Source organism: Enhydra lutris, unplaced genomic scaffold (genome assembly GCF_002288905.1).
Source record: "Enhydra lutris kenyoni isolate GAN:26980312 unplaced genomic scaffold, ASM228890v2 scaffoldscaffold3, whole genome shotgun sequence".
NCBI lineage: Eukaryota > Metazoa > Chordata > Mammalia > Carnivora > Mustelidae > Enhydra > Enhydra lutris.
Window position 1 is genome coordinate 63,713,141 of NW_019154087.1, and position 14,614 is coordinate 63,727,754.

At 32.9% G+C, this 14,614-nt stretch overlaps 1 protein-coding gene across 1 annotated transcript in view; it reads left to right on the forward strand.

Moving 5' to 3' along the window:
• LOC111153330 (LPS responsive beige-like anchor protein) overlaps nt 1-14,614 on the forward strand; it is a 754,899-nt gene that overhangs the window by 259,778 nt on the left and 480,507 nt on the right. The window contains exon 35 of the mRNA XM_022512304.1: nt 5,230-5,294. Within this exon, the coding sequence (XP_022368012.1) occupies nt 5,230-5,294 (65 nt within the window). The remainder of the gene's footprint in view (nt 1-5,229; nt 5,295-14,614) is intronic.

Consider the following 14,614-nt stretch of genomic DNA (forward strand, 5'->3'; position numbering starts at 1 on the left):
GTTCAAGTTATTTGATTTTTACAGTATGGCTTTTTACAGTGTCCAGAGGTTGATTTCTCTGAAAAGTAAACTTTTAATGTTTTACTGTGGTGGGGATAAAGTATGGGGAGAGGATCTGGAATTCTGTGTTTTATATACTACTATTCATTCATTTAAACTACTTTTATCCCTGTTTCTCAACATCTTCATATGTACTCAGTGACTTCAACTTGGCCTTTCTAGAGTTCTGCAGCAAGCATTGATTTGCTTCCTCGAGTTGATTTTTCTCCAGGTTGTAGAGAAATTTTTACCCTCTCTCATATGCTATTATCTATTTTTAATTTATTTTTTATTATTTTTGTTCTTAACTTTTACTCTGTAAGTCACTAATTATATACCTTTCTTTCTCTCTCTCTCTTTTTTTTTGGGGGGGGGCGGGTAAGAGATAGTTTAGTAATTAGTCTACCAGAATAAAATATTGATACTACAATTGATGTCAGCATTGATGATTTTCCCCCTCCCCTCAAAAAAAAAAAAAGGTGGCAACCTGGAGTATATGTAGTCTGTCTTGACAGTTTGTGGCCTGACTTTATTTACTTTAGAACATGATAATATTTGGAAATTACTTTTAAAATCTAGATAAGTTATGTAGTAATTCAAAACACAAAAATATGTTGGAGATTATTGAGTTTATATAAAACTGTCAAGTTTACTTTAAAGAAGATAGAATTGTATTAAAATAATATAAATGAATACATAGCACATTAATTGATACCCCTTTTCTTTATATTTGTTTGTTGATGGTAGGAATAGACTTAATTCAGTTAATGAATTCTTTTTTCTTTCCCCGACCCTAAGAAAAGACTTTTACCACCAAAAGGCTATATTTGGAATTTGTTGGAAAATTATATTTGTTTAATGAATTTCACTAATATATATTATCTTTATAGTTGATGTTGCATGACTTAAGAGCATTAGTAAGCTAAAAGTATATTTTAGTAAAAATGGACTAATCAACAATTATAGCCTTAGGAAGTGATAGTCAATTAAATACAACTTAGAACAGGTATGAAATTATTGACTCACTTGTTGTGCTTTCAGTCCTTCCTCTCCAAAGTGCTGAAATGTGTTTTGAAATTACTCAGTTGCATTAGTGGTTGGATTTGAGGCTTTTAACGTGTTTTTCACCAGTACCTTTGGGAAAAGAATAACCAAGACCTTTAAATGTACTAGCATTTTGCATCACTATACAATTGTAAATACTGTGATGAAATATTGAAATGATCATGTAAGATGATAACCGTTAAACTTTTCTTTCAACTATTAAAATTCACCAAAGGTTATATTGAGCTGTGGTTTATGACATTGTTTAGCCTAACACCTTCTTTGATAATTGCCTCAGAAGTGGAGAAAAATGCTTTAGGATAGCATGATTAATGAATCTTCTTTTCAGTTTTGGCAACTTCCTTAAAGATTGTAGACAGTATTAGTATTGAGAAAACTTGCTGGGTTTGTCTAACAGCTGGGTTTATTAAAAATTTTAATTTTCTGTTCTTATGGACTTACTATTTTAATCTGGGTTATTCATTAATTGGAGTATAGTGACATAGTATTATTAGTTTTGGGTGTACAGCATAGTGATTTGACAACTCTGTACATTTTGCTGGCTCACCACAAGTGTAGCTATCAGCTGTCACCATGCAATGTTGTTATAATACCATGGAATTATTAATTCTTATCAGCATGTATTTATGTAGCTGTTACGTGATGTTAAATGTTAATAATTTACGTTTAGGAATGGATTATAGACAACACGCAATGATATCTTTGAGAACTGTGAGATTTTTGTAACAATACCCAAAAGTATAAATAAGATTTTATTTTCATTTCCTTTCTCATATTGTCTAATAATTTTTTAACTAGTGAAAAAGTTTTACTTCAGGTGATTAGATTGCAATTATAGGTTAACAAATACGGGTTTATAGATGATGTTTTGGAAAGCAAAAAGTCTATTGTAGTAGTAATAGTAATAATCTATGTCTCTGAGTGTCTGTAAAAATTGGACTTGTCTACTTTTATATGGACCTTCACGTTTAATTTGTTTTTAATATAAAAGAAAAAAATATTTTGTGTGACAAACCAGTTCGAGTTCAGGTCACAAAAAGTTTTAGATGGTAAATTTTCTGTAGTTGTAGTAATTTGAACTGGTGTTCTATCTGACCTAAATAATGCTGTTTAAAGTGTTTGTGAAATATAAATGGCATAGTCCTGATTTTACCTTATAATTAAAATCAGTTTGTATACATTAATGAAAATAAATTGATGTTTCCTGTCCACTTAAAATTTAAGTCTCTCTGCTGTTACCTATTTCATCCATGTGGAATTTTGAGTTTTCTATGACCTATACAGTAAAAATGGCTACCTGTTGCAGTGTTAGTCAAAATGGATTTAAGAAAAAATACTGTTAGTAAATACTTGTTAAAATAAAATGAAGAATTATATATACTTTATTCTCTTGCTTCTCTTTCTGTTTTTTTTCCCCCCTAGCAAGAAAAGTAACTTCCTTTAGTTTAACTAGGGTTAATTTTCATTTTCAGATTTTCCTTCAGGTTAAGTGATCTAAATGAAAACTCAAGACATTTTAAGATCTTGCCTCCTCATAATGTGGTGCTATATCAAATTTCTAAGTGGCTCGCTGGGAGTGCTATGTTGGATATAAGAGCTGAGAAGTGAGCATATGCTTCTGTTCCTTGACTATGGCATCCTTTGAGGTGTCATCATCCCTTTTGATTTCCTGCTGTCTGTCATCAAAGGTCACAGCTGTGTTCTCCTCATCCCCTCATGTATAGTAAAGTCCCTGTTACTGTACATATCTGTGAAATAGTTTTCTGATTCTTCCTGTGGCATAAGATATTTCAGGAGTATTTTAAAGGTCCATTTGACCATTGTATTTGTCTCCATCTACTATTCCTGCACATTACTAGATTTAGGACAACTTCTTGAGACTAGATATCTATACCTCTTTTCTGTGCTTGCAAAGTAAGGTGTGGGATCCTTGGCATCAGGATTAAAAACCTTACCTTAGGGCTCTGCTTTTTTCTATTTTCCTCTTCCTGCTTTTGAGAAGGGTGGAAGATGTCACACATGTTCTTCTTTCAGGGATATACTTCATGAAATTTGATTGTTTTGTACAATTTGTCAGTTTATTTTATTTTGCTGGAAGGAAAACAGTTTAAATGGTATTTCTATTATTTTTTACTTGTTTTTACCTCAGTGAGAGAAATATAAAAGATCTTTATTGTTTCAGTTGGGTGATAATTGTGAATTTTGAAAGAGTATAGTTTGGAGGCTTATGAGTCATGCATTTCTAAATGTTTGTAAATTACTGAATCATAAAATAATATAGCTTAAAGAAATTTTGAAAGAGAGTATTTAAGACCTAGAGATGTCAAATGATCTATCCATGGACATAACCTGTTAATGTCAGAATCAGTGTGAGAATATAGATCTCATGACTTGTTCATTGCTCTTTCCTTAACAACACATTGTTTTATCTTCTTTTATATCTAGCCAATTACTACTGTCAAATTTCTGAGTGATTTTATATCTACTTTTCATTCTGTATATGTTCTATTAGTGTTTTTATTGATACTATTCATGAAGTAGAACCTTATACCACTCTAGAAGCCAATATTGCACTGTATGTTAACTGAGTGAAATTTAGGAAAAAAAAAACCCAAACCTTATAATAACAAAATAGTGGTATGTAGCCATTTTAGTCCTGAGGACCACCTTGGGTTCCTAAACATGAAAGAAAGCAATACAAAATTAGGGATGAAAAGGAGAAATTAGAAGAAAAAGGATGATGCTGAAAAAAAGGAATTTTGGAGTAACACAAAGTAGTCGTCAGGGATGAATATGCATGGCCTTTCAGACTCTAAAAGGTATTACATTTAGAGTATATGAATATTTTTGGTAGTAAAGGTAAGGACCCCAGCATTGTCTTTTGTTTTGAGTTTATAAAAGAACAAAAAAGGATCAGTTGAAGGATATTATGTAGGTATTATGTAGGATATTATGTAGGTAGAATGTAAGGGGCTCCTTAGTTTTAAGGACCATAGAGATTATATATTTCCACATATTTAAAAATTAATTTAAATATCAATAGTTAAAAATAGATATACATGTGCTTACCCATACCCACACACATACATACCTTGGCATTTCTCAACTCTAGCAACATTTCACGCATACATGCACATTTGGGCGCATGCGTGGACCTTTCTCAACTCTGGCTACTTTTCAAGTCATGTAGGCCCAGCCTGATGGATTAATGTTTACTTTATATATTTGTATATGTTTTGAGTTGTATGTTTATATATTTATATATGTTTTGAGATGACAATTTAAAAAACTCATTTATAGGGCGCCTGGTTGGCTCAGTTGGTTAAGCAACTGCCTTTGGCTCAGGTCATGATCCCAGAGTCCTGGGATCGAGTTTTGCATTGGGCTCCCAAATCCGTGGGGAGTTTGCTTCTCCCTCTGACCTTCTCCCATCCCGTGTTCTCTCTCAGTCTATGTCTCCCTCAAATGAATAAATAAAATCTTCGAAAAAAACTCATTTATTCATACTTTACTGGTTTATTTCCTACCTAAGCTTTTTAGTGGATAATTATTCATAAAAAATATAATTAATAGATTTGTACCGTCTTCTGCTAATTCATAGTCTAGTGAACTATAGTTTTCCAGCTCAGAAGTAGTCTAGCCAGATTCACTGATCTTTCCTCTTTCTCAATTAATCATCAATTTTTGTGGTAGAATGTGTGCTATTTATTGTGTAGCAAACTATCTAATTCTGTCTTCCCCTCATTTGGGGAAGTGATGCATCTCTTTTCTTAAACAAAAACCTCTCTCCTTGGTCTGTGCTGGCTTCCTTTCCAACTCCCAATATTTTAGTTGAATTGGTAGTATATAATGTATAGGACAAAAAGGGCAATATGTATATATGGTTAGGGTTTTTGGTTTATATAGAATCAAATTGTTGCTAACTTGTTTAGTTTAATTTTGAATGTCAACCATTCATGTGTTCACTGGGCTGCCTTGAGTAGGCAGCATATTTAACCAAACTTTTCCTTTAAGAGGTAAGATGTGAAATTGATACGGGTGATGTTTTTCATAATTGTTTTAAAAAAAATAATCTGTTATTTTTTTCAGCTATTTTCTGCTTTTTTTCCTTCTTTTTTTCTTTAGGAGTGGCAGAATTCTATCCAGAAGAATGCAGGCCTTGCTTTTATTGAACTTGTCAACGAAGGAAGGTAACCTATTTTTATATCCATTTATGTTTTACTTGTAAATCTTACCATATTTTTGCCATTGAAACTGACCTTTTGGGGTAAAGTATTGTTTTTGTAGTCAGTAATGTAATGGAGCTTAATTTTTACAAATGTGTCAGTATTTAATTATGGTTTTCTTCATGGTTACATGCTTGATGATAAAGTTCTGATCTTTATTTTTTGGTAGGTAAGGCTGAATTTGGCAAAGGTAATAGTAATGATTTTGTTAGCAGGTATAAAGAAAGTGAATACTTATTTGGAGTTCCTACAAATTTAATTATATTTGTAGAGCCCAATAATTAAATTTAGATGTCTATATTATCTCTCTTATGTCATGGCCTGATCATAAAAGAATGGGAGAACAAGTTTTGTTCTGTGTTGCAAAGTGATGAGAAAGAGAGAGAGTTGAGGAAGTTGTTAAGGTTTCCATTTAAGGATAGAAGAATTCAAGGAAAAGAAATTCAGTAGTAAGAAAGAAAAATGAAACAAGTCCAGGAGATGAAAAGAAAGCTACAAGGGAGAACATAGATTGAAGAGAGTGAGAGAATTAAAAGGTAGAAGTAAATTGAGGAAATGATGAGTGGAGTACTTTGAGTCTGTTTTGTGGGAGCTAATTTTTGATTAATTGGACTGAAGACCCAGGGTATGGATTAAACGGTGTGTGTAGCTGCCATTTGAATTTGTATTTTAGGCAAAATTGTTGTTTAGAAATGTTTCTTTATCGTGTTCTGGCTAGTGTTGAGACTGATGCTATCACTTTGGGGATGATTTGAACTAGTAACTAGGAATCCAGCATCTGTCTCATTAATGTTACAGAAGAGGGCAAAAAGAGTAGGGATAACTTCACTTGACATTAAATACTTCTAAAATTCTTCTACTGGGCAAGTGCTCACATACATGCTCACATGCTAGTATTGGAAACTAATTAATAAACCTGCAATTATAATGCCTTTTGCTAAATTCTGTTGTAGAAGTATGTAATACATGTTAAAAGAAATACTTGACAGTTTAGTATGGAAGAATTAGGTAAAACTTCCCCAGGGTTCATGATTCTTGAGAGGTATTTTCTTTTTTAATTTTCTTCTTTTTTAAACTTTTTTTCCGGTTTTATTGAGAAATAACTGACATATATCACTGTATAAGTTTAAGATATACAGGAGGGTGGTTTGCTTTACATTTATCGTGACATTATCACAGTGGGTCCAGCTAACTTCCGTTATCTCATGTAGATACAATATAAATAAAAGAATGAAGGAAAGGAAAAAAAAATTCTCCTTGTGATGAGAACTTTTAGGGTATACTTTCTTTACAACTTTCCTGTATATTATATAGCAGTGTTAGCTGTAGTCATCATGTTGTACGTTATATCCTTGGTAATTATTTATCTTGTGATTGGAAGTTTGTACCTTTTGACCACCTTCCTTCAAGTCTGCCTTTCTCTTTCTTCTGCCTCTGCTAACTATATGTCTTGTGTCTTTTTCTGGAAGTTGGGTTTTTTGTTTGTTTCTTAGATTCTACATGTAGGTGAGATTATGTCATATTTGTCTTTCTCTGTCTGACTTACTTCACCTAGCAAAATGCCTTCTAGTTCCAGCCATGTTATTGCAAATGGTAGGATTTCCTCACTTTTGGGGCTCCTGGGTGGGTCAGTTGTTAAGCATTTCCCTTCAGCTCAGGTCAGGATCCCAGGGTCCTGGGTTCGAGCCCCCCATTAGTCTCTCTGCTCAGTGAGGAGCCTGCTTCTCCCTCTCCTAGAACCCCTACTTGTATTCCATCTTTTGCCATCTTTCTATCAGGAAATCTTTTTTTTTTTAAATAAATGAAATCTTAAAAAAAAAAAAGATTTCCTCAATTTTAATGAATGAATAATATTCCATTATATTTATTTACATCTCTGTCTTTTCCACTGCTTCTTTGTCCATATATCAGTGGACACTTAATTTGTTTCCATGTCTTGTTTATTGTAAATAATGCTGCTATGAAAATGGATGTGTAGATAATCTTTTTGAGTGTTTTCATTTCCTTTGGGTGTATTTCTGAAAGTAGAATTGCTGGGTCAGATGATAGTCCTCTTTTTAATTGTTTAGTGAAACTCCATGCTGTTTTCCATAGTGTCCATACCAGTTTAAAGTCCCACAAAGAGTGCACAGATGTTCCCTTTTCTCCACATCTGTGACAAGATTTGTTATTTCTCATCTTTTTGATGATGACCATTCTAGTAGGTATGAGGTGATAGTTCATTGTTGTTTTACTTTGCATTTCCCTAATGACTGGTGATGTTGATCATCTTTTAATCTATGGCCTTTCATATATCTACTTTTGGAAAAACAAACCAAACAAAAAAAATCTATTCAGGTTGTTTGCTTGTTTTTAAGTTGGTGTGTGTGTGTGTGTGTGTGTGTGTGTGTGTGTGTGTGTGTGTGTGTGATTTTTGCTTTTGAGTTGTATGAGTTCTCTATATATTTTGGATATTAATCTCTTATCAGATGTATTGGCTTAAAAATACTCCATTTCACAGTTTGTCATTTCATTGATGGTTTCTTTTGCTGAAGGGAAGCTTTTTAGATGGATGTAGTCACACTCTTTATTTTTTATTTTGTTGCTTGTGCTTGAGGTGTTATATATTTAAAAAAAAAAAAAAAAAAAAAAAAGTCATTTCCAGGGAACATGTCCAGGAATTTTCTTCCTAAGTTTTCTTCTAGAGTTTTATGGTTTCAGATTTTACATTTAATTCTTTAGTCCATTTCAAGTTAATGTTTATGAGTGGCATAAGATGGAGGTTCAGTTTCGTTCTTTTACCTGTAAATGTCCAAATGTCCCAGCACCATTTATTGAAGAGACTTGTCTTTTCTCCATTGAGTAATTTTGACTCCCTTGTCAAATATTAGTTGACCATGAAATGCTTTGGTTTATTTCTCAGCTCCTGATTCTGTTTTATTTGTTTATTTGCTTTTATGCTAGTACCAAACTGTTTTGATTACTGTAATTTTTCATATGGCTTGAAATTGGGAAGTGTGGTGCATCCTGCTTTGTTCTTCTTTCTCAAGATTTCTCTGTTCAGGATCCTTTGTTTCATATAAATTTTAGGAGTTTTTTTTTAATTTTAGTAAAACATGCTACTGGAATTTTGATAGGGATTGCTGAATTTTAATGACATTTTAACAATATTAATTCTTTCAGTCCATGAATACAAGATACCTTTCTATTTGTGTTTTCTTTGATTACTTTCATCAGTGTTTTGTCGTTTCTAGGGTAGAGATCTTTTACCTTCTTGATTAAATTTACTCCTAAGTATTTTATTATTTTTGATGATACTGTAAAAGGGATCAATTTCTTTATTTCTTTCACCAGAAAATCCATTGTTACTATACTGAACTGCTATTGGTTTTGTCAATTTTGTATGTTGTAACTTTACTACATGCATTGATTAAGTCTAACATTTATTAGGTTGAGTATTTATGATTTTCTATATATAAAATCATGTCATCTGCAAATAGAGACAGTTTTACTTCTTCCTTTCCAATTCTGATACCTTTAATTTTTTTTTCTTGCCTAATTGCTTTAGCTAGAAATTTTAATTCTGTGTTTAATAGGAACAGTTGAGTGGGTACCCTTGTGTTATTCTTAATCTTAGAGGAAAAGTTTTCAGCCTTCACTGTTATGTCTGATAACTGTGGGTTTGTGATATAAGGCCTTTGTTATGTTGAGATCTCTTCCTCCTGTGCCTAATTTGGTAAGAATTTTTATTATCACAAATGGATGTTGAGTTTTGTCAGATGCCTTTTATGCAACTATTGAGATGATCATATGATTTTTTTCTTTCGTTCTGTTAATGTGATGTGTCACATTGCTTGAGTTGCATATGTCAAACCATTATTGCATCTTGGGATAAATCCTATTTGATCATGGTGAATGGTCCTTTAGTGTGCTGCTGAATTCAGTTTCTTGTTATGTTATTGAGAACTTTTGCATCTACATTCATTTCTCTTTTTTTTACCTTGGTTAGTCTACCTGTATGTTTGCCAATTTTATCTTTTCAAAGAACCAACTCTTGGTTTGGTTCATCTTTTCTATTATTTCTTTATTCCCTGTTTCTGTTGATTTCTGCTCTAATTTTTATTATTTCCTTTTTTCTGGCAACCTTGTGCTTGGTTTGTTCTTTTTCTAGTTCATTAAGGTGTTGCATTAGGTTGTTTATTTGAGATCTTTCTTGCTTCTTTTTTTTTAAGATTTTTATTTATTTATTTGACAGAGATCACAAGTAGGCAGAGAATCAGGCAGAGAGAGATGAGGAAGCAGGCTCCCTGCTGAGCAGAGAGCCCGATGTGGGGCTCTATCCCAGGACCCTGAGATCATGACCTGAGCCAAAGGCAGAAGCTTTAACCCACTGAGCCACCCGGGCACCCTCTTTCTTGCTTCTTAATGTAGGCATTTGTTGCTATGAACTTACCTCTTGGAACTGCTTTTGCTGTATATCTTAAGTTCTGATGTGTTTCCATTTTTCATTTGTCTCAAACTTTTAAATTTCTCCTTTAATTTATTCATTGATCCATTGGTTGTTCAGAAAAGTGGAGTTTAATTTCCATGTGTTTGTGAATTTTTCAGTTTTCCTTTTGTTATTAGGATTTCTAGTTCTGTGCTCCTGTGGTCTGAGAAGATAAATTGGCATGATTTAAGTCTTCTTGGATTTGCTAAGGCCATTTTATAGTCTAGCGTATGGTCTATCTTTGAAGATGTTGCATGTGTGTATTCTGCTATTGTCGGATAGAATGTCTTTATATGTTTGCTAGGTCCTTTCAGTCTGTAGTGTTCAGATTAGCTGTTTTCCTTAATGATTCTCTGTCTAGATCATTTATCTTTTGTTGAGAGTGGATATTAGTGTCCCCGGCTATTATTATATTACTATATATTTATCCTTTTTATCTGTGTTATTTTTTGCTTCATATATTTAGGTGTTCTGATGTTGGATCTATAGATATTTATAATTGTTTCAGTTTCTTGATTGATTGATCCCTTTATCATTATGTAATGATCTTCTTTGTCTCCTTTAACTATTTTTAAAGTCTATTTTGTCTGATATAACTACCTTGCTTTTATTTTATTTTCTATTTTAATTTGATTTAATTTAATTTTATTGATTTCCATTTGCATGAAGTGATTATTTTTATCCTTTCACACTCTGTGTATGTCTTTATAGGCTAAAGCAAGTGTCTGTTAGGTTTCTTATCCTTGGTTGTTTTTGTTTAATCCATTCAATCATGCTATGTCTTTTGATTAGAGAATTAAATCTGTTTCTATTTAGAGTACTTACTGATGGGTGAGGTCTTATGTTGTCATTTTGATATTTGTCTTTTGGTTGTTTGGTAGGTCTGTTGCTCCTTGTTTCTTAAACTGATACCTTTTTTGTGTGTGTTGATGTCTTTTGGTACCTGTATGCTTTGATTTCTTTATAATGTTCTTTTGTGTAATTGCTATAGGTTTTTTTCTTTGTGGTTATCATGAGGGTTACATAAAATATCTTAAAATTATATTCCTCTATTTTAAACGTAACTTCAGTAGCATTTAAAAATTTTATATTTTTAATTTCTTCTCCCACACACATTTTAGATTTATTGCTGTTCAGTTTGTATATTTTAATTTTGTGTAACGAATAACAGATTATTGTAATTATGATTATTTTACTGTGTTTACTTTTGAAACCTTTAAATGAGAGTTGTTTGTCATTTTTTTTTTTTTTGTAGTTTAAGAACTCCCCTTAGCATTTCTTATAAGGCATGTCTAGTGGTAATGGATTCCCTGTATTTCTTTTATATGTCTTTATCTGTCTTTAACTTCTTAAGGATAGCTTCACTTGCTGTAGTATTCTTTATTTTTTTTAATTATTTTAAAATTTTTTATAAACATATAATGTATTTTTATCCCCAGGGGTACAGGTCTGTGAATCGCCAGGTTTACACACTTCACAGCACTCACCATAGCACATACCCTCCCCAATGTCCATAACCTCACCCCCCTCTCCCAAACCCCCTCCCTCCAGCAACCCTCAGTTTGTTTTGTGAGATTAAGAGTCTCTAATGCTTTGTCTCCCTCCCAATCCCATCTTGTTTCATTTATTCTTCTCCTGACCCCTTAACCCCCCATGTTGCATCTCCACTCCCTCATATCAGGGAGATCATATGATAGTTGTCTTTCTCCGATTAACTTATTTTGCTAAGCATGATACCCTCTAGTTCCATGCACGTCATCGCAAATGGCAAGATTTCATTTCTTTTGATGGCTGCATAGTATTCCATTGTGTATATATACCAAATTAATTTTCTGATTTTCATATCCATTTCTATCTGTTTTTTCTTCATTTTATCTTTTATTTTACTTACTAAGAGGCTTGCTCAACATCTTCCAGTACTTAAAAATTTTTATTTGAAATACTTTTAATTTCTTTTTTTTTTTTAAGATTTTAGATCTTAAAAAATTTTAGATCTTTTTTAAGATTTTAGATCGCAAGTAGGTAGAGAGGCAGGCAGAGAGAGAGACAGGAGGAAGCAGGCTCCCCACTGAGCAGAGAGCCTGATGTGTGGCTAGATCCCAGGACCCTGGGATTATGACCTGAGCCAAAGGCAGAGGCTTTAAACCACTGCTAGATCCCAGGAACCTGGGATCATGATCTGAGCCGAAGGCAGAGGCTTTAACCCACTGAGCCACCCAGGTGCCCCGAAATACTTTTAATTTCTAAGAGCATTTTCTAGTTTTCTGTTTTTTGCCTTTGTTGCTGTTGTTATTGTTGGGGGGAGTAAGAGCTTTAATTGTTAATTTTATGTGTCAACTTGACTAAACCATGGTTGTCTAGATATTTGTTCAAACATTACTCTGTGTTTTTCTTTCAATAAGATTAACATTTAAGTTGGTAGGTTGAGCAGGACAGATTGCCCTCCCTGATGTGGGTCTGCCTCACCAGTCAGTTGAAGGCCTGACTAGAGCAAAACGTCTTACCATCCCCCATGGTAGAGAGAATTCCACATGCTTGAGTGCCTTGGAATTGGGATATCAACTTTTTCCTGCCTTTGGACGTGAACTGAGACACTGACTCTCTCTGGGTTTTGGGCCCGTTGGCCTCAGACTAGAATTACACCATTGGTTTTCCTGATTTTTAGGCTTTTTGACATGGGGTATATCTACACTATTGGCTCTCCTGGGTGTTCTGCTTGCGAACTCAACCATCCATGATTGTGTTAGCCATTTCTTTAAGATAAATACAATTTTTATCTCCATACTATTCTTTTTCTGTGAAGAACTCTAGTATGGGGACAGAGAGATAACAGTGAATAAGACAGAATTTCTGCCCTGATTGTTTTACATGAAATATTTTCTTTCTAATTATATAAATTGTATTTTTCTTTAGTCTTACTCTCTATACCCATTAACAATATTTTCTGTTTTCTGTGAGTCCTTTTTTTCCCCTGATTATTTCTTTGGTGTCTGTCATTTGTGTGAGTCTTCCTGTAATGACTGGTAATCCTTTGCTATCTGCTCATCTTTAAGTGTAAGACACAAACAATCCATGCAACTGTGTGTGAGTTGTCTACTGGTGATGAATGAGCTGTCTTTGCCATTGATAGACCCTTAAATATTATGGGTTCTCATTTTCCTCAGAGAAAAAGTCTTACACTGCATAGTTCAGTAGGTATCCGTTCAAGTTATTTGATTTTTACAGTATGGCTTTTTACAGTGTCCAGAGGTTGATTTCTCTGAAAAGTAAACTTTTAATGTTTTACTGTGGTGGGGATAAAGTATGGGGAGAGGATCTGGAATTCTGTGTTTTATATACTACTATTCATTCATTTAAACTACTTTTATCCCTGTTTCTCAACATCTTCATATGTACTCAGTGACTTCAACTTGGCCTTTCTAGAGTTCTGCAGCAAGCATTGATTTGCTTCCTCGAGTTGATTTTTCTCCAGGTTGTAGAGAAATTTTTACCCTCTCTCATATGCTATTATCTATTTTTAATTTATTTTTTATTATTTTTGTTCTTAACTTTTACTCTGTAAGTCACTAATTATATCCCTTTCTTTCTCTCTCTCTCTTTTTTTTGGGGGGGGGGCGGGTAAGAGATAGTTTAGTAATTAGTCTACCAGAATAAAATATTGATACTACAATTGATGTCAGCATTGATGATTTTCCCCCTCCCCTCAAAAAAAAAAAAAGGTGGCAACCTGGAGTATATGTAGTCTGTCTTGACAGTTTGTGGCCTGACTTTATTTACTTTAGAACATGATAATATTTGGAAATTACTTTTAAAATCTAGATAAGTTATGTAGTAATTCAAAACACAAAAATATGTTGGAGATTATTGAGTTTATATAAAACTGTCAAGTTTACTTTAAAGAAGATAGAATTGTATTAAAATAATATAAATGAATACATAGCACATTAATTGATACCCCTTTTCTTTATATTTGTTTGTTGATGGTAGGAATAGACTTAATTCAGTTAATGAATTCTTTTTTCTTTCCCCGACCCTAAGAAAAGACTTTTACCACCAAAAGGCTATATTTGGAATTTGTTGGAAAATTATATTTGTTTAATGAATTTCACTAATATATATTATCTTTATAGTTGATGTTGCATGACTTAAGAGCATTAGTAAGCTAAAAGTATATTTTAGTAAAAATGGACTAATCAACAATTATAGCCTTAGGAAGTGATAGTCAATTAAATACAACTTAGAACAGGTATGAAATTATTGACTCACTTGTTGTGCTTTCAGTCCTTCCTCTCCAAAGTGCTGAAATGTGTTTTGAAATTACTCAGTTGCATTAGTGGTTGGATTTGAGGCTTTTAACGTGTTTTTCACCAGTACCTTTGGGAAAAGAATAACCAAGACCTTTAAATGTACTAGCATTTTGCATCACTATACAATTGTAAATACTGTGATGAAATATTGAAATGATCATGTAAGATGATAACCGTTAAACTTTTCTTTCAACTATTAAAATTCACCAAAGGTTATATTGAGCTGTGGTTTATGACATTGTTTAGCCTAACACCTTCTTTGATAATTGCCTCAGAAGTGGAGAAAAATGCTTTAGGATAGCATGATTAATGAATCTTCTTTTCAGTTTTGGCAACTTCCTTAAAGATTGTAGACAGTATTAGTATTGAGAAAACTTGCTGGGTTTGTCTAACAGCTGGGTTTATTAAAAATTTTAATTTTCTGTTCTTATGGACTTACTATTTTAATCTGGGTTATTCATTAATTGGAGTATAGTGACATAGTATTATTAGTTTTGGGTGTACAGCAT